This window comes from Schistocerca nitens, chromosome 12 (genome assembly GCF_023898315.1).
Source record: "Schistocerca nitens isolate TAMUIC-IGC-003100 chromosome 12, iqSchNite1.1, whole genome shotgun sequence".
NCBI lineage: Eukaryota > Metazoa > Arthropoda > Insecta > Orthoptera > Acrididae > Schistocerca > Schistocerca nitens.
This window is the reverse complement of record NC_064625.1, coordinates 36336254-36357806: the sequence shown is the minus strand read 5'-3', so window position 1 is coordinate 36357806 and position 21553 is coordinate 36336254. Positions and strand designations below refer to the sequence as shown.

Below are 21553 nucleotides of genomic sequence, written 5' to 3'. Positions count from 1 at the left end.
ATTCTGGATCAGTAAGAGGTGCCAAGAGCTGCAGATACACTGACGAAGCCAGTCCTGAAACAATGAGCTCTGGATGAGGAAGAGGCCCAGAAGCAGACGGTGACTCACAGTAGTCGATTATCCTATGTTCTGCAGAATAAACACCCAAGAAAGTCCTGAAACGCCAAGTACTGGATCATAAACTGGTGCTGGGAGTTACAGATTCACTGACCAGACCCATCCTGAAACGTGAGCTCTGGGTCAGGAAGAGGTCTTAGAAGCAGATAGGTTATCCATGGAAGTGAGGCTGCCCTTGGTTGCAAAATCACTGTACAAGCCAGTCCTGCATCAAGAAGAGGTACCAGCACTTGTGTGATAAGTGATCAGACCATTACTGAAACACTAAATTGTCAATCAAGAAGAGACAACATGTGTGCATGGCGATCCACAGCAGTGGTACTGAACACATAAATGAAATTCCGCCGAGCCAATCTGACACATGATAATGAAGAGGCAATAGGAAATGCAGATTCACTGACCAAATGATACTGGAACATCAAGTACTGCATCAGGAAGGGATGCCAATAGCTGTGGAGTAACTAACCAAACCACTACTGGAATGTCAGATCGTGAGGTGAATTTTAAAATTTTCCCAGCAAAATGGATATTTGAAGAAATTCACGTCAGGACTTGACGTCCAAGGATCACTTGCTCAGTGAACCCGCATCTCCTACTGCCTCTCCATTATCCACGCTAGTTACACTATGTGATCAAAAGTATCCGGTCACTGGGTTGAGAATGACTTACAAGGTCGTGGCGCTCTGTATCGGTAATGCTGCAATTCAGTATGGTGTTAGCCCACCCTTAGCCTTGATGACAGCTTCCACTCTCGCAGGCATATGTTCAATCAGGTGCTGAATGTTTCTTGTGGAATGGCAGCCCATACTTCATGCAGTGCTGCACTGAGGGGTGGTATCGATGTCGGTCGGTGAGGCCTGGCACGAAGTCGGCGTTCCAAAACATCCCAGAGGTTTTCTGTAGGATTCAGGTCAGAACTCTGTGCAGGCCGGTTCATTACAGGGATGTTATTGTCATGTAATCACTCGGCCACAGGCCTTGCATTATGAACAGGTGATCGTGTTAAAGATTCAATCGTCATCCCCGAATTGCTCTTCAACAGTGGGAAGCAAGAAGGTACTTCAAACATCAATGTAGGCCTGTGCTGTGATAGTGCCACGCAAAACAACAAGGGGTGCAGACCCCCACCATGCAAAACACAACCGGACCATAACACCAGCGCCTCCGAATTTTACTGTTGGCACTACACACGCTGACAGATGACGTTCACCGGACATTCGTCATACCCACACCCTGCCATCGGATCGCCGCATTGTGTACCGTGATTCGCCACACAACGTTCTTCCACTGTTCAATCATCCAATGTTTACGCTCCTTCCACCAAGCGAGGCGTTGTTTGGCACTTACTGGCGTGATGTGTGGCTTATGAACTGCTGCTCGACCATGAAATCCAAGTTTTCGCACCTCCCGCCTAACTGTCGTAGTACCTACAGTGGATCCTGATGCATTTCCTGAGATGGAATTCCTGTGTGATGGTCTGGATAGATGTCTGCCTATTACACATTAAGACCCTTCAACTATCGGCAGTCTGTCAGTCAACACACGAGGGCGGCCTGTACACTTTTATACTGTATGTGTCCCATCACGTTTCTACTTCACTATCACATCGGAAACAGTGGACCTAAAGATGTTTAGGAGTGTGGAAATGTCGCGTGCAGACGTATTACATAAGTGACACCCAATCACCTGATCAAGTTCGAAGTCAGTGTGTTCCGTGGAGCGTCCCATTCTGCTCTCTCACAATTTCTAATAACTACTGAGGACGCTGATATGGAATACCTGGCACTAGGTGGCAGCGCAATCCACCTAATACGAAAAACGTATGTTTTTGGGGGTGTCTGGATACTTTTTATGTGATTGACTTGGCGCCGCTTCCACTTTACGAAGGCAGCCCCACTACTGTGGATCACCATGCACTTATGGCATCTCTCCCATCATCTGCGATATTGTGGAATGGAAGATGTCTCTGTCAGTCTTTGATGGCTTACTTGAGGATGATTGGCAGGCGCCCAGTAGTAACATCGTGGGGTGTAGCTGACTATGTCCAGCTGTGAGTCGGAAATTTTTTCGAACACCAGGTTCCCGTATTGCAAGAGAAACCATCAACACGAAGTGCCCCATGGCTGAGGTTACACACGGCTGTGGAACCACCGCCAAATCCAGTTCTAAAACATTAATTCCTGGATCTTGAGTGCAAACTGTGCACAGCTGCCCATGAGTGCAGAATCATCTGCCAAGCCAATCCTGTAATGCTACGTCCTGAATCAGGAAGCGATGACATGAGTATACAGGGATTTACAGCTGCTAGGTTGTTCATGGCTGTGGAATAGCCCCACAGTCCAAGACTGGAACACACAGTCTGGAAGTTGAAACTTCCCGCCAGCTTAAAACTGTGCACAGGACCAGGACTTTGACCCAAATTTCCACCTCTCACAGGGAAATGCTATAGTGATGGAGGTATCCAGCTTTTGACAGAGGTAGAAGTAACTTTTTTTGTGTGCCAGGGAAGTGCGTTGCGAGCATTACTGTTCATGTTCTATATTAATCAATTGATAGATATCATTAATAGTAAATTCAGACTTTTCGTAGATAGTGCCGTTATTTATAGTGTGGTAATGTCTGAGAAAAGCTGCACAAGAATACAATCGGATCGAAATAAGATTTCAAAGTGATGCAAAGAATGGCAACTTGTTTAAATGTTCAGTAATGTAAAATCGTGCACTTCAAAAGTCGAAAAAGATTTAGTACACTATCACTATAATTTCAACGATTCACAGCTGGAAATGGTCAACATGCATAATTATAATGGTGTAACACCTGGCAGGGGTATGAAATGAAACGATAGCATAGGCTAAGTAGTGGGTAAAGCAGGTTGTAGACTTGGGTTTAGTGGTAGAATATTAGCGAAATATAATCAGTCTACAAAGAAGACTGCTTACGAACAACTCGACCGACCTATTGTAGCATATTGCTCAATAGTGTAGGACAAATACGAGATAGGACTAACAGAGGATATTGAACTGTTACAAAGAAGGGCAGCATGAATGGCGACAGGTTTATTTGGCACATAGGGGAGTGTCACGGACATAGCGAAAGAACTGTACTGGCAGACACTTGAAGATAGACATGAACTATCCTGAGAAAGCTTACTTACAGAGTTACAGAACCAGCTTTAAATTATGAATCTAGGAGTATGCTACAAAGCCCTCATAGGGATTGTGACAAAAATATTAGATTATATTGCAGCATGCACAGATTCATTTAAACATTCTTCTCACACTATACATGAATGAGACGGGAATACCTGGTACAATGCAAAATTCCCTCTGTTAATGTGCTTCGCAGCGGTTTGAACAGTATGCACGAGGACGTAGGCTCACGGAAATCTGTCACAGCTTTACTTCCTCCAACACATCCCTTCTGTTTTTGGAACTTCACATAAGCTTTCGTGCGTACCCTTCAGGACTAGCGCTCCTGGAAGAAATGTTATCGTGCAGAAATAGCTTAGCCACAGGCTTAAGGATTATTTCCAGAATGAAGTCATTTTTGATGTCCAGGATTATCAAGAGGTGCAAGAAGTGCACAGTGATCCACAGCAACAGTACTGCCGATAGCTACGAATTCACTGCCCAGGCCACTCCTGAAACAACAGGTTATGAATCAGGAAGAGGCGCTAGGGGCACAAGGTGATCCGCAGAATCACAACCCGGGCAAAATGGAACATCAAGTGCTGAAACATAAAGAGACATCATGAGCGCACATTATCCATGACAACAAGGCTGTCCATGGCTTCAGAGTCATCCCATTGCCACATGGGGACATCAAATCCTGCATCGGGAACTGACGACAGCAGTGCACGTTGATCCTTGGCAGGGGGGATACTCGTAGCTGTGGATATATATCCAAGCCATTTTTTTGGAACACCAATTATTGCATCAGGAAGAGGCATCAGGGTTTTACAGTGATCCTCAGGCTATGCCTGGACAACCAAGAGCTGGATCAAGAACGCAAATCAGGGAGTCAGTTCGGGTCAGGGCAGTCACCGATGAGGATTTTCAGAACACCACCGTCAGGTGTGCAGAGAGTTCAGATTCCTCAATAAAGGCAGGCATACTTCAGGAGAAACAGCTTTTGAGGGTCAACTTGTGTACATCATGCAGACACTGCAACATCCACGTGCGGCACTGACATCGAGAAATAGTCTGAAAGTAGCTCGGGCGCTGCAGTACAGATCCTTTGCAAGGTTCCAGTTCGAGTTTTTGTACAGCTCCTGGTAGATGTTACTGACACCACTCTAAATGACGCAGTGGCTTTCCCGGACTTCCTGTGATCTTTGACTTTTCTGACTGGAAATTGTGAAACCAGTCGTACAGCTGAGGCGACACTGCAAAGACAGCCAATCTGACTAGAGGCCGCTTGTGAGGAACGGTGTCAAAAGCTTGGAAATCTAGAAATGAGGAATCAACTTGAGATCCTCTGTCGCTAGCACTCATTGAGAATGAAGAGTCGGTTGTGTTTCACAATAACGGTATTTTCTAAATCTGGATTGCCCAAGTGTCAAAAGATCGATTTCTTAGAGGCGTTCCATATAGGGTGAACACAGTATACATTTCAAAATTCTACTTAAAATCCATGCCCGTGATATAGGATTATAATCTAGCGGGTTACTTCTTTTTCCTTTCTTCTTCAGTGGAGCGACATTTGCAACTTTTCAGTCTGTATGAGACCATATTTTGTCAAGGGGGCTGTTGGATATTATAGCTAAATATGGAGTTGTTGCATCAGCTTACTCCGAAAGAAACTTCTATGATATACATTTGGGACCAGAAGATTTGCTTCAGTACACAGCTGTGTCTGCAACAGACTGCTTAGGTATTGTATGAGCGACGTTCCGTAAGTTATGCCACACTTCTTTTGGGAGCAGTTGGCTTTATTGAGGATTCCAATAAATCATTTTACTCCCCACACTTTTGACAACAAACCCTGTTTTTCATATAATCTCCGTTCAGTGAGACGGCCTTATGCCACGTTACTGTGCGGACCTGTATACCTGCATGGTGTCACTCCACTGGTCGATATTGGAGCCGTAACATCCCCATCGGCCATGTATTGCGGAGTGCATCTTTCATTGGACTGAGAAATGGAAGTCAGAAGTCGCGAGTCCATGTGTAAACTTTTGAGTTCCCCACCTTGTGAACGAGTGTGCCAGCACTACCAGCAGAGACGTCCCGTTGAGCAGCGGGGAGTCTGATTGTGATCCGTGTATCACCTCGAGTGAGAGTGTCCGCACGTTCCAGCATTGGAGCAGTCAAAGCTATGTGCGGCTGGCTGGCCCACGGCAGATCGGACAGGTTTGTGCGACGTTGTAGTGGTGATGACAGACGCCTTGGCTGACGACTCACCGTGCTTTTGTCCACTGCCAGGTCCCCGTCGACATTCTGCAAGCGCCTATGAATATCTGCGATGCTCTGGTTTTCCGCCAAAAGAAACTCATTGATAGCTCTCTGCCTGGAACGCACCTCCGTCACGGACGCCATTTTGAAAGCTATGTATAGCTCCACTACCTATCGGAACTTCATGAAACTATACGGGAAGGGGGAATATTCCACGACGTCTCACAACAAATTTAGCTTTTTTTCAACCGACACTGGCCGAGAAAAAAATGTGTTGCATTACGTTTTGAACACCCGTCGTATCTACACTCGCGCTGTACAGACCAGCTAACCTCAACATTCGGTTGTACGCAACACATACGCTCGTCGCAGCTTGGGCCCACTATGTTTAGCTGCTCTGAGACCAACAGTTACGATTTGAAAATTTTTTTGCGCTTTTCTCGTAACTGGCCCGAGTGCATAATGAACATTGTTCAAATGAGTGAATCAATTAATATTGATGCCCTCCATCGGTGTTGTGGGGAAAATGTAGTGTTTCTACGACATAGTGGCTTACTTTTGTGTTTTCGTCTGGAGTATGGACTCGTAACGAGCCCCATCGTTAGACAGATCTCGTTGGCACTACCTGAAACTCACCCGGTTCCACGAGGAGCGCCATGGAGAGGAAGATGCAGACGTAGACGATGGCCTGGGTGCGCGTCTTGTCCGAGTGGAACTCCCCCAGGTAGGCGTACGTCACGGCAGACGGCCCGCAGATCCTGAAGATGAAACACAGAAACAGAAACACCCAGATGAAAGTGTGTATAACGCTCACCTTCAGCGACGAAGATAACTTTGTTTTAAACTAGTTGCAGTGTCCAGCTTTGCCCAGGATTTTTAATATCTGACACACAAAATGATTGGCCGTGCGCATTGTTGATGCTTTATAGCGAATTCAAGTCGCATGGGAAACTGCAATCGCTTTAAATCGAAGAGCAATTTGATCATTGGGTGTCTACAGAAAGTTACGAATCAACATGTCTTCACCTGCAGCATTCATAAAAATCAGGTTCTAGGTTTTTGGTTCTGACTTTTGCAAATATTCAAAAATTTCAAAAAAGTTGATTGCTGATAACAATTACGTCATACAATATGCTTTTTTTTTTCAAATGTGTGTGAAATCTTATGGGACTTAACTGCTAAGGTCATCAGTCCCTAAGCTTACACACTACTTAACCTAAATTATCCCAAGGACAAACACACACATCCATGCCCGAGGGAAGACTCGAACCTCCGTCGGGACCAGCCGCACAGTCCATGACTGCAGCGCCCTAGACCGCTCGGCTAATCCCGCGCGACCAATATGCTTTTATTAGTTTTAAATTGCAAACTATGAAACATATCTATAATGCAAAATGCAGCTAAAATCTGACGGTAAAATAGATACTTTTATCATTTCCGTCGCTTAAATTTCTGCAAGGTATATTTTGACTCTAAAAATATGTACATGTGCTTAATGAATAAATATTTTATTAATTTTTGTAATATTTTGTTCAATTTAAATACATGTTTACATCTAGAACAGGTGGAGAAGTCCAATTACACTCCTGGAAATTGAAATAAGAACACCGTTAATTCATTGTCCCAGGAAGGGGAAACTTTATTGACACATTCCTGGGGTCAGATACATCACATGATCACACTGACAGAACCACATGCACATAGACACAGGCAACAGAGCATGCACAATGTCGGCACTACTACAGTGTATATCCACCTTTCGCAGCAATGCAGGCTGCTATTCTCCCATGGAGACGATCGTAGAGATGCTGGATGTAGTCCTGTGGAACGGCTTGCCATGCCATTTCCACCTGGCGCCTTAGTTGGACCAGCGTTCGTGCTGGACGTGCAGACCGCGTGAGACGACGCTTCATCCAGTCCCAAACATGCTCAATGGGGGACAGATCCGGAGATCTTGCTGGCCAGGGTAGTTGACTTACACCTTCTAGAGCACGTTGGGTGGCACGGGATACATGCGGACGTGCATTGTCCTGTTGGAACAGCAAGTTCCCTTGCCGGTCTAGGAATGGTAGAACGATGGGTTCGATGACGGTTTGGATGTACCGTGCACTATTCAGTGTCCCCTCGACGATCACCAGTGGTGTACGGCCAGTGTAGGAGATCGCTCCCCACACCATGATGCCGGGTGTTGGCCCTGTGTGCCTCGGTCGTATGCAGTCCTGATTGTGGCGCTCACCTGCACGGCGCCAAACACGCATACGACCATCATTGGCACCAAGGCAGAAGCGACTCTCATCGCTGAAGACGACACGTCTCCATTCGTCCCTCCATTCACGCCTGTCGCGACACCACTGGAGGCGGGCTGCACGATGTTGGGGCGTGAGCGGAAGACGGCCTAACGCTGTGCGGGACCGTAGCCCAGCTTCATGGAGACGGTTGCGAATGGTCCTCGCCGATACCCCAGGAGCAACAGTGTCCCTAATTTGCTGGGAAGTGGCGGTGCGGTCCCCTACGGCACTGCGTAGGATCCTACGGTCTTGGCGTGCATCCGTGCGTCTCTTCGGTCCGGTCCCAGGTCGACGGGCACGTGCACCTTCCGCCGACCACTGGCGACAACATCGATGTACTGTGGAGACCTCACGCCCCACGTGTTGAGCAATTCGGCGGTACGTCCACCCGGCCTCCCGCATGCCCACTATACGCCCTCGCTCAAAGTCCGTCAACTGCACTTACGGTTCATGTCCACGCTGTCGCGGCATGCTACCAGTGTTAAAGACTGCGATGGAGCTCCGTATGCCACGGCAAACTGGCTGACACTGACGGCGGCGGTGCACAAATGCTGCGCAGCTAGCGCCATTCGACGGCCAACACCGCGGTTCCTGGTGTGTCCGCTGTGCCGTGCGTGTGATCATTGCTTGTACAGCCCTCTCGCAGTGTCCGGAGCAAGTATGGTGGGTCTGACACACTGGTGTCAATGTGTTCTTTTTTCCATTTCCAGGAGTGTATTTAAAAAAAAGACATACCGATTTATCAACTTACTTCATTGTATTTTTGGAAAATTCATCTCCTATTGTTTCAGCTCAGTTTTCAATGTTTCAAGTAGGGCTGTGTTCGAGCATGACTCGAACTGTTTCAACCACATACTTCACAGTTCGGGGAATCTCGTGTTCTGTTTGATTTTTTGATCGGCCCGCCATCTAGTGCCTGTTGTTGGTACTGTATCCGAGACCCGTCTTAGCATTTGTGTAGCACTGTAGATTTTAATAATTAAAATCACTTGAAACACGGCTAACATATCTTTTAGCGTAAATGGAGTGTGTAACAACGGCAACTAATTAATAAATACGAGTCTGCAATCATGTTTCTGTCAAATTCTCAATCTTTCGCTCGTCCCGTGATCTAGTGGTGTCTCACAATACTATCTCCGAGACTGGTATTGCCCCTGTAATTTATTTTCGCGATAGAAATTGCAATCAATTTATCACGATATTTTTCGTTTGTTAGGCATTTAACTTTCCATTAATTCTGTTCACAGTTTCATCTGAATATAGAAAATTGAAGCAAATCGGCCAAGAACTTTGAAGTAAATCAATGAAGTACTTTTGAGGACGAATGATTTGCAGTATCCAAATTGTGATACATTTAGCAGCATCCTGGTAGAAATAATTGGTTTGATTTGCTAAACTGAAGTAAAACCACAAGACGATACCTCGTTTTGTTGAACTCCCTAGGTTTCGGTTGTCAGTAGTTGTTGTTGTTGTGGTCTTCAGTCCTGAGACTGGTTTGATGCAGCTCTCCATGCTACTCTATCCTGTGCAAGCTTCTTCATCTCCCAGTACATACTGCAACCTACATCCTTATGAATCTGCTTAGTGTATTCATCACTTGGTCTCCCCCTACGATTTTTACCCTCCACGCTGCCCTCCAATACTAAATTGGTGATCCCTTGATGCCTCAGAACATGACCTACCAACCGATCCCTTCTTCTGGTCAAGTTGTGCCACAAACTCCTCTTGTCCCCAATTCTATTCAGTACCTCCTCATTAGTTATGTGATCTACCCATCTAATCTTCAGCATTCTTCTGTGGCACCACATTTCGAAAGCTTCTATTCTCTTCTTGTCCAAACTATTTATCGTCCACGTTTCACTTCCATACATGGCTACACTCCATACAAATACTTTCAGAAACGACTTCCTGACACTTAAACCTATACTCGATGTTAACAAATTTCTCTTCTTCAGAAACGCTTTCCTTCCCATTGCCAGTCTACATTTTATATCCTCTCTACTTCGACCACCATCAGTTATTTTGCTCCCCAAATAGCAAAACTCCTTTACTACTTTAAGTGTCTCATTTTCAAATCTAATTCCTGCAGCATCACCCGACTTAATTCGACTACATTCCATTATCCTCGTTTTGCTTTTGTTGATGTTCATCTTATAGCCTCCTTTCAAGACACTGTCCATTCCGTTCAACTGCTCTTCCAAGTGCTTTGCTGTCTCTGACAGAATTACAATGTCATCGGCGGACCTCAAAGTTTTTATTTCTTCTCCATGGATTTTAATACCTACTCCGAATTTTTCTTTTGTCAGTAGTAGGGTCGTTTTAATCATTTGCATGTGTGAAAGCTCCATTACATAGACAATGTTAGGCAACTACACATACATATGCTATATGACACACACACCACGGGGATTTAGAATCCTTTTTATGTGTTCCAGAAATCTTTTAAATTTGTGTAGCCTCTGCGTTTTCATCTGTCGCCAGCCCACCCCTTACTGAGGAATTGAAATGACAATAAGAAAAGAAAGAATAAAGCCGTGCAACAGCACTACTGATCATCAAATGGTTAATAGCACCGCCTGATTCATCGAGGTAATCTGTCATCGCATGTGGAGTCTGGTGCGTACAGGGTTACTGCGTTACAGGACCACTTGGCTTTGGATCCCTTAGACATTCTGGTGGATCATCGTGTTCTGTTTCGGGCTCTCGTGCACTTGGACAGATTACGAACTACACTGATGGAAAAAAAAGAAACTTGCAGCGCCAAGAAGAACCTGTGCGACATAAATGGAATTTGGTAGGCATGTTTTTTCATCGGAAAGATGTCTATTCAGATATCGTGCCAGTCGCATAAGAGTGGCCCCAGTAGTGCCACCATGAGGATGCAAACCAGATTCGCCTCAAACACACGTTGTACCGGTCGTCAGAGTTAGTTACCTTTGAATTGGACTTGGTCAGTTATTAATCAAAAATGCCTTTAAGGCAACAAAGAGTCCATTATCAACACGTGACTGAGTTTGGGCAAGGTCGTGTAACAGGGCTACGAGAAATTGACGTTCCTTCTACGACACTGCAGAAGTCTTTGCAGGAATATAGCACAGGTCACACCAATATTTAAGAAAGGAAATACTAGTAACCCATTGAATTACAGACTTCAATTTGCAGTAGTATTTTGGTTCCTATACCGTACACGAACATTATGAATCACTTTGAAGAAAATGACTGATACATAACCAACACGGATTCAGAAAGTATCGTTCTTGTGCAACGCAACTAGCTCTTTATTCCCATCAAGTAATGAGTGCTGTCCACAAGGGATCTCAGATTGATTCCATATTCCTACATTTCCAGAACGCTTTTGATACCGCTCCTCACAAGCGACTATTAATTCAAATTGCGTGCATATGGAGTATCGTCTCAGTTGTGTGACTGGATTCGTGATTTCCTCTCAGAGAGGTCACAGTTCGTAGTGATAGACAGTAAATCATCGAATAGAGCAGAAGTGATATCTGGCGTTCAGCAAGGTAGTGTCATAGGCCTTCTCCTGTTCCTGACTCACATAAATGATCTAGGTGATAATCTGAGCAGCCCCCTTAGATTGTTTGCAGATGACGCTGTAATTTACCGTCTAGTAAAATCAACAGACGATCAATTCCAATTACAAAGTGATCTAGAGAGAATTTCTGTATGGTGCGAAAAGTGGCAATTAGCACTAAACAAAGAAAAGTGCCAGGTCATCCACATGGGTACTAAAAGCAATCCGATAAATTTTGGGTATACGATAAATGGCACAGATATAAGGGTTGTCAATTCGACTAAATACCTAGGAATTACGAGCAACTGAAACTGGGAAGACCACATAGATAATATTGTGGGGAAGGCGAAACCAAGATTGCGCTTTGTTGGCAGAACACTTAGAAGATGCAAGAAACCGACTTGTCCATCCTCTGCTGGAATATTGCTGCGCGGTATGGGATCCTTACCAGGTAGGATTGACGGAGGACATCGAAAAAGTGCAAAGAAGAGCAGTCCGTTTCGTGTTATCGCGCAATAGAGTGTCACTGATATGATACGCCAGTTGGGGTGTCAGTGACTGAAACAAAGGCGGTTTTCTTTGCGGCGAGATCTATTTACCAAATATCAATCACCAACTTTCTCTTCCGAATGCGTAAATATTTTGTTGACACCCTCCTGCGCAGGGAGAAATGATCATCATAATAAAATAAGAGAAATTACAGCTCGAACGGAAAGATTTCGGTGTTCCTTTTACCCACGCGCCATTCGAGAGTGGAATGGTAGAGAAGTAGTATGAAAATGGTTCGATGAATCCTCTTCCAGGCACTTGAGTGTGAATTGCAGAGTAATGTAGATGTTAATGTAGGTGTAGATGAATGTGGCTACTGTTCATGACTGCTCGCAGTAGTCACCGGAATATGGGATTGGAAGAAGACCAGCTTCCGAAAGGGAAGAAAACCGTGTTCAGCGTATGGATCTGGCGCATCGTACTGCATCTGCAGCAGCAATTTGAACAGCAGTTGCCACCTCAGCAACACTGTTACAAATCGGTTACTTCAGGGACAGGTCTGAGCCAGACGGCCTGTCGCGTGATTTCCACTGGTCCCAAGCCTCCGCCGTTTGCTATTTCACTGGTGTCAAGCGAGAGTACACTGGCGGGCAGAGTGGAAGGGTGGTGTTTTCTAATGAAAACTAGTTCTGCCTCGATACCGGTCATGACCGTGTGTTGATTAGCCTGAGAGCAGTTGAGGGCCTGCAACCAACCTGTCTGCCTGCTAGACACACTGGTCTTACACCTGGAGTTTTGGTCCGGGGTGCGATTTCGTAAGACAACAGGAGCATTCTGATGGTTATCCCACGCACACTCACTGTAAATTTGTACGCCAGTCTGGTGATTCGACCTGTTAAACTGCCAGTCATGAACAAGATTCTGGGGGATGTCTTCCAACAGGATAACACTCGCCCAATTACCGCTGTTGTAACCCAACATGCTCTACAGAGCGTCGACATATTGTCGTGGCCTGCTTGATCACCGGATCCGTCTCGAACCGAGAATGTAGGGGACATCATTGAACGTAAACTCCAAAGTCATCCCCAATCAGCATTAGCTGTCCCTATACTGACGGACCAACAGGCATGGAACTCCACCCCACAAACTGACATTCGGCATCTTTTCGACACAATGGACGAGCGGTTCTAGGCGCTGCTGCTACAGTCGCAGGTTCGAATCCTGCCTCGGGCATGGACGTGTATGATGTCCTTAGGTTAGTTAGGTTTATGTAGCTCTTAAGTCTAGGGGACTGATGACCTCAGATGTTAAGTCGCATAGCGCTCAGAGTCATTTGAACCATTTGAACACCGGTTGTTAATGTACCAGCGTTTCACATTTGCAATGGCTTATCTCGCGCTTACATTGACCTGCGATCTAGCAATATTAATCACTTCACTATGTTATATAGAGAAAAATATTCCCAAAACTTCATCACTCTACATTAATTATTTTTGCGACAAACCGTGGCTGTATTGAATAAATCAATGAATTCGTCGATCTTAGTACCGAATACTTCATCATGCGACGCCGTTGGCTGCGATGAACTCACCAGACGCCGTTGAGGAACCTGAAGAATATGAGGAGGGGCAGCGTGGGCATGAGGGCGGCCGCCACAGAGCACAGGAAGTTGAGGGCGAGCGTCACCAGCAGCACCTGCCGCCGGCCGCGCGTGTCCGCCACGAAGCCCCACAGGTGCGAGCTCACGATCATGCCTGAGGATGGAACACCACGTTAATGCCGAAAATTCTACTAGCCGTTCAATTCAGAGACTGACACTGTCATGTCATATCAGATAGCAGCAGAACAACTATACACTGTGGGCACTGAAGTAGTCGGATACCTCCTAATATCGTGTCAGATCTGCTTCTCCTGGTGTAGTGCAGTATGGACTGAACAAGTCGTTGGGAGTCCCCCGCAGAAATACTGAGCCATACTGATTCTGCAGACGTACATAATTGCGGAAGTGTTGCCGGTGTAGAATTTTATGCACGAACTGAGCTTTCGATTACGTGTCATAAATGTTCGATGGGATTCACATAAGGAGATCTGGATTGCCAAATCATTCTCTCGAATTATCCAATTATTTTCGAACCAACCGCAAACAATTGTGGCTCTTAGGCATCCACAAAAATTCCAACGTTATTTGGGAACATTTAGTAGCCGAATACAACCTGAGGGTCTAGTCCATTCCACGTAAACAAAGACCACATCAGTATAGAGAAACCACTACCTTCGCGGCTCCCCCCGTTGGAGGTTCGAATCCTCCCTCGGGCATGTGTGTGTGTGTGTGTGTGTGTGTGTGTGTGTGTGTGTGTGTGTGTTTTGTCCTTAGTGCAAGTTAGTTAAAGTTCCACTAAGTAGTGCGTAAGCCTAGGGACCGATGACCTCAGCAGTTGGTCCCATAGTCCTTACCAAAAATTTCCAATTTTTCCTAAACCACCACCTTGCCCAGTGTCTTGTTGACAACTTGGGTCCATGGCTTCGTGGGGTTGCGCCATACTCGGTTCCTACCATCACCTCTTACCAACTTAAATCGAGATTCATTTGACCGGGTACGGTTTTCCAGGCGTCTGGCGTCCAACCGATATGCTCACGAGCCCAGGAGACCCGCTGCAGGCGATGTCGTCGTGCTGTTAGCAAAGGCACTCGCGTCGGTCGTCTGCTGCCACAGCCCATTAATGCCAAATTTCGCCGTACTGCCCTGACGCATACGTTCCTCGTACGTCCCACATTGATTTCTGTTGCTATTCACGGAGTGTTGCTTGTCTGTTACCACTGACAACTCTATGCTAACGCCGCTGCTCTCGGTCGTTAAGTGAAGGCCGTCGGCCACTCGTGGTTATATGTAATGCCTACAATTTGGTACTCTCGGCGCCCTCTGAACGCTGTGGATCACGGAATACTGAATTTCCTGACTTCCGAAATGTAACGTCACATGCAAAATATAGTGTGAGGAGGGCTATGGGAGAGGCATTCAACGAATTCGAAAGTAAAGTTCTATGTACTGACTTGGCAGAAAATCCTAAGAAATTTTGGTCTTATTTCAAAGTGGTAGGTGGATCAAAACAAAATGTCCAGACACTCTGTGACCAAAATGGTACTGAAATAGAAGATGACAGACTAAAGGCCGAAATACTATATGTCTTTTTCCAAAGTTGTTTCACAGAGGAAGACTGCATTGTTGTTCCTTCTCTAGATTGTCGCACAGATGACAAAATGGTAGATATCGAAATAGATGACAGAGGGATAGAAAAACGATTAAAATCGCTCAAAACAGCAAAGGCCGCTGGACCTGATGCGATACCAGTTAGATATTACACAGGGTACGCGAAGGAACTTGCCCCCGTTCTTGCAGCGGTATACCGTAGGTCTCTAGAAGAGCGTAGCGTTCCAAAAGATTGGAAAAGGGCACAGGTCATCCCCGTTTTCAAGAAGGGACGTTGAACAGACGTGCAGAACTATACCCCCTTATCTCTAACGTCGATCAGTTCTAGAATTTTGGAACACGTATCATGTTCAAGTATAATGACTTTTCTGGAGACTGGAAATCCACTCTGTAGGAATCAGCATGGGTTTCGAAAACGACGATCGTGTGAAACCCAGCTCGCGCTATTCGCCCACGAGACTCAGAGGGCCATAGACACGGGTTCCCAGGTAGATGCCGTGTATCTTGACTTCCTCAAGGAGTTTGATACAGTTCCCCACAGTCGTTTAATGAAAAAAGTACGAGCATATGGACTATCCGACCAATTGTGTGATTGGATTGAAGAGTTCCTAGATAACAGAACGCAACATGTCATCCTCGATAACAGAACGCAGTATGTCATTCTCAATTGAGAGAAGTCCTCCGAAGGTGTGCCGCAGGGGAGTGTCGTAGGACCGTTGCTATTCACAATATACATAAATGACCTTGTGGATAACATCAGAAGTTCACTGAGGCTTTTTGGGGATGATCCTGTAGTATATCGAGAGGCTGTAACTTGTGACTTGGCAAGACAGCCAAGCCACTATGATTGGTAGCCGAAAGGCACGCGTTAAGCTCACGCAGGCTGGCGTGAGGTCTGGAACAGGACAATGTAATTAATATAGCCAATAAGGTACGTTGCTGCTGGAATACTTAACTTTAATCATAATTGGTGAACATCGGTCTCAATGTACATGCATCACAAGATAAATAGCAAATGATAATGGCGGCTTGCTAGGTCGTAGCAAATGTCATAGCTGAAGGCTATGCTAACTATCGTCTCGGCAAATGAGAGCGTAATTTGTCAGTGAACCATCTCTAGCAAAGTCGGCTGTACAACTGGGGCGAGTGCTAGGAAGTGTCTCTAGACCTGCCGTGTGGCGACGCTCGGTCTGCAATCACTGACAGTGGCGACACGCGGGTCCGTAGTATACTAGCGGACCGCGGCCGATTTAAAGGCTACCACCTAGCAAGTGTGGTGTCTGGCGGTGACACCACAGTAACAATGGAAAATTGTACTGAAATGCGGGAGGATCAGCAACGAATTGACGCATGGTGCAGGGAATGGCAATTGAATCTCAATGTAGACAAGTGTAACATGCTGCGAATACATAGAAAGAAAGATCCTTTATCATTTAGCTACAATATAGCAGGTCAACAACTGGAAGCAGTTAATTCCATAAATTATCTGGTAGTAGGCATTAGGAGTGATTTTAAACGGAATGACCATATAAAATTAATCGTCGGCAAAGCAGATGCCAGACAGATTCATTGGAAGAATCCTAAGGAAATGCAATCCGAAAACAAAGGAAGTAGCTTACAGTACACTTGTTCGCTCACTGCTTCAATGCTGCTCACCAGTGTGGGATCCGTACCAGATGGGGTTGATAGAAGAGATAGAGAAGATCCAACAGAGAGCAGCGCGCTTCGTTACAGGATCATTTAGTAATCGCGAAAGCGTTATGGAGATGATAGATAAACTCCAGTGGGAGACTGCAAGAGAGACGCTTAGTAGCTCGGTATGGGCTTTTGTTGAAGTTTCGAGAACATACCTTCACCGAGGAGTCAAGCAGTATATTGCTCCCTCCTACGTATATCTCGCGAACAGACCATGAGGATAAAATCAGAGAGATTACAGCCCACACAGAGGCATACCGACAATCTTTCTTTCCACGAACAATACGAGACTGGAACAGAAGGGAGAACCGATAGAGGTACTCAAGGTACCCTCCGCCACACACCGTCAGGTGGCTTGCGGAGTATGGATGTAGATGTAGATGCGTCTAGCTCCAACTACCATTCCGCGCTCAAAGTCTATGAACTGCTGTCGTGCGCCCATAATCACGAATCACGTATCGCCGGAGTAAAAATACCTTGTGTGTGCGGTACTACTGCCGTCTGTACATGTGGAGATCGATATTTCATATCTTTTGTCACCTCCATGTATTACGCCACACATCAAAAAGCAGTTCAGGAATAGTGTGAATGATACATTTGTGGGAAGAGGTCTCCTTACGTAGTGAGTGGAGGTTACGGGACGTAACAGCTAAAGCACGGAGATGGAGTATACAGAGAAGAAAGCAGACGACGGCTCCTTTGATTTCTCTTACGTCAAGCGAAACTTTGCGCTTGGCGCAATATTGAAACCTCGCAAAAGCGAAACTATATAGCTGCTTATTACTACGGGTCGAAATGAACATTCTTACGAAACGGAAGTAATGTAACCGACGAAATGAAAACGTTTATTAAAGGAAACGCCAGTGAAATGAATTGTGATAAATCTTTAGCCAAAAACATGTCACATAAGCTTTTAAATTCATTCTGTTCGCATGTGTAACCTGTCGACTGCCACTACTTTTAGCTTCAGGTAACGCTCAAACTACTTTGTTATTTAAATATCGTTCTTTTTCCCTGCATCAATTTCTTTATTTTCTTAATTTTTTCCTCTGGGACTTTGAGCATATAAATCAACTTCACTTCCAACAGAAACAGCTGTCGTAGGACACTTTGCAGGAGTTTCAGTGTTTTTGTCAGTGCTGGAATTTTCATTCATGTTTTCAACCTGAAAGTAGCATATGGGTATTACTTACTTCCACGTCTGGATGAACAGTCAATAACGACGATTGACAGTCGTCCGAAATTAATTAGAAATAAACTAGCGTGCACGGATAGCTAAACAGCTTAAAGAAATTGCTCGTGGTAAGTGGGATATACGGGTTCGAGTCCTGGTCGGACACAAATTTTCATATGTCACTAATAGATACAATATCTAACACAGTTGATGCCAAGATATTCGCAGTCAGCGTATTTATTTCGAATTAAAATAGATATTACTCTGAATGAGGACAGTAGACTGCAATGATATTTAATTTATGTAAAAGTTTTAAGTTAGTCCAAGATCTAAAAATTCACTCTGACGTATTATGTAATATGAATCATATTCTTTAAATAAAAGACGATTCATGTGTTGCAAAGAGACTTCTGCCTTTGTCCTAAATATGAGTTGTGTTTGAGCGTTTCCATTATGCAACTGTTAGTGTGGAACGTGTTCTTCGTCATTTTCTTCCAGCAGTAACTATGACAATAACTCGTAATCACTAATTTGAGAAACGTGTGTCTCCTTGGACGAACTGTTCATGACTGAGCTGCCGGTTGCTTGCATGTTGCGCAATGAGGTAGTACACTCGTATAAAAATATAGATATGTTAAAGACCTAGGTAACTAAAAACACAGTCGTATTAAAATTCAGTGTTTTGTCAAAATTTCAAAACAATTGGTCAAGAACTTTCGAAGATACATCAATTTGAAAAAAAAAGAACATTTACATTTTTATTTATATGTGTTACGAACCCTTCTGTTAAAATCTTTTGGGGAGGGTGTGGGAGTGGGAGCCATGATCCTGCCGCTGTGCCCCTCCCCCACCCCCCCTCTCTCTCTCTCTCTCTCTCTCTCTCTCTCTCTCTCTCTCTCTCTCTCTCTTTGTCTTTCTCTGTCGGCAACGGATACGGTTCTCTCCGTGAGGACAGAGCCACATGAAAAATGTCTAGTCGGCTCATCTCGTAAGACAGATGTGTACAAGAGAAGAAGGAGAAGGCACGACCAGCGAGACACAGTGTTAGTGACGTGTGTACTCACCCACGTAGATGGTTCCGCTGAGGAAGCCCTTTTCGAATGACGTCATGTCGAAGTCGCACTGGGCCGCCGGAGTGACGTAGGCCGCCGCCAGAGACTCGAAAATCATGGAGATGAGGCAGAAGCCGCAGACAGTCACCAGCACGTAATGGAAGCGGCCCACCCCTGCAACACACGCGTTCCTACCAGCTGTGATTGATCTTGCAGGCTTCCTGAAGATGTGTCTGGTGGAGGACAATTAGGACTTCACAGTGCAGTTCTTCGCGTACCAGCAATATTTACTTAGGTACGCATTTCGTCTGGTAACATTACGGCCTTCTGGCTCACAAACCAGACATACTCATGAAGTTGAGACTCCACTGCATATGGTACATGAACAGCCCATAGTTAATATATGTAATGAATGTAAATGTGGCATATCCAAGCATGGCACTATGATATCCTCTCCCAGGCCTAAGGGGATTGTACGGTGTGGCAGTCCTCCATGCCCCAACCATGCAGAAGGTTTTAGTTTGGAACTGCGGTGTTTGGTCGAAGATGTGGGCGTCAAAAGATGGCCTCACGACAATGAACCTCTGATGGACAGTCGATGAAGAGCTGGGAATCAAATGCCAAAACGTTCGAGTATATCGGAGAACTTTGTAAAATATTTCAGAGTGATAAAGAATTTTCCAGAAGGTTCTAGAAATCTCTAAAATGATCAAGAATGTACTAGAATTTATTTCGCATCCCATCACTTTCATTTTCCCTGATCCTCTTTAAACGATTTCCAAGAGTATGTTGAAGCATGGATCTAGTCATCGCCTGTATTTGTCTTTCTGATGTGGATCCCCACCAGCAAAGTATAATGGAAGATTTGATAACATTCTTGAACATCCTGAAACATCTTGGGACATTCTGGAAAATTCTACAATATTCTGGAAAATCCTAGAACATTCTGGCACATTCCAGAAAACTCTTGGATTTTCTGGAAAAAGCTAGAACATTATGAAATATTATACAGCACTTTCGTTTCTGGTGGTACTGATGGTTTTCTTGTAGTGCAGTATAGAGATTTTACAGTGGTAGTCGTTGTGGTTGTAGAGTTACGAGTGTCTGAAGTGGTTGCCATCACACTGTGTTGGTCACTAGAACACGTTCTGGCTCTTTCCAGTCAATATACTTTTCGAGAGAAAAATTAGATTTCGTTGTATAATGATCTCGAGCTTTTACAAGTATTCTGGAATATCAACATACGTTTTTTTTTCTAGAAGATTCCAGAATAGTCTAGAATAGTCCGGAGTGCTTTATGAGGGTGGTGTTATAAGTCTGGTAAATTTCCATGAAAGAATGGAACATTTTTGTACTGCTTTCATGTTTTGTAAGCCTGATTATCCCAAGAATCGTATGAAGAATTTTAACAATTCACTGCGTCTAGTTCATTTCTGACAAGCGTCTAAGTTAGTGTGTCAACTGCGACTGAGAAGGAAGAAAATCAAGATTCATGCTGTTACTAAACATTTTCATTTGATGGGTTGGATTACTGTACAGATCAAAACAAAACTGGATGAAGTTCACGCGGGCTCTGCACCATCGTTAAAGACAATTTACTTTTCGATTCACGAATTTAAACGTGGTCGGTCAAGCACCGGAGATGAAGCATGCTCCATCCATCCAATTGAGGTCACTACAAAGGAAGCCATTGACAAAATCCATAATGCAGTGAACACATAGTGTGTGGTGAGGCGATCACTCTGTTGTAGAAATAATTCAAAAGCCAAGATCGCTTAAATACTGTTTTCTGGATAACCGGTTTCAATACACTAAAGGTGGCGTCGTCGGATCTGTGAAGATATAACGTGACAGGTTTGATGGAGGGCTTACATGAGTCACACTATATACATCACTATTAGTACAGTACCACATACCTGAATGTAGCTTAACGTTTATAAACCATTTGGATATAACGACACATGAGGTATACCAGTTGATATAAAATCACTGTCACAAAAATAAAAAACAACTGCTCTCATAGTCATTCTTTTCCATCATATATGTAAAACCGAAGTCACAAGATAAAACTACTTGGTACATGACCGCTGCTCGACTAACAACGGTCGGCATGACACTGCCCTATTCCGCGCTGGTTTCACCTGCTGCGGTTCTAGTGGTTCACGACCGGCCACCAGATAGCGCGGTCCCAGCAGCGCACACACAGTCCCGCGGTATAACCACTCATTGCTACCACAACACAACTTTACTATTACTGTTAATCAAATACCATGCAAAGAGCACTTTCGCATACACTCACTGTACATACTATACATGCTATGCATACTATACATACTATAAAGTACGTCAATTACACAGTAAAAACATCTGAAGCAAAGGCATTATCCATATTAGCGCCATACAAAACTACATACTATAATTTACCCTTATTGATATATGGAAGTCAGGAATTTACACACAGTAGCTGTTCATAGCACGACAGATACAATGTGACGAGTGATTAAAACCTATATGCTGGGCCTTACCTGTCTGGGCACTACGGTCTTAGGTATTGAAACACTAAAAAAGTACTAACGTGCTAGAAAAGGCTCTCACCATCTATACA

At 44.7% G+C, this 21553-nt stretch overlaps 1 protein-coding gene across 1 annotated transcript in view; it reads right to left on the bottom strand.

The window, feature by feature from the left end:
- LOC126214885 (synaptic vesicle glycoprotein 2A-like) overlaps positions 1 to 21553 on the bottom strand; it is a 120302-nt gene that overhangs the window by 80765 nt on the left and 17984 nt on the right. Inside the window, exons 2-4 of the mRNA XM_049941530.1 lie at positions 18961 to 19122; positions 13411 to 13573; positions 6147 to 6268 (exon numbers count right to left, since the gene is read on the bottom strand). Coding sequence (XP_049797487.1) covers positions 6147 to 6268; positions 13411 to 13573; positions 18961 to 19122 — 447 coding nt within the window. The remainder of the gene's footprint in view (positions 1 to 6146; positions 6269 to 13410; positions 13574 to 18960; positions 19123 to 21553) is intronic.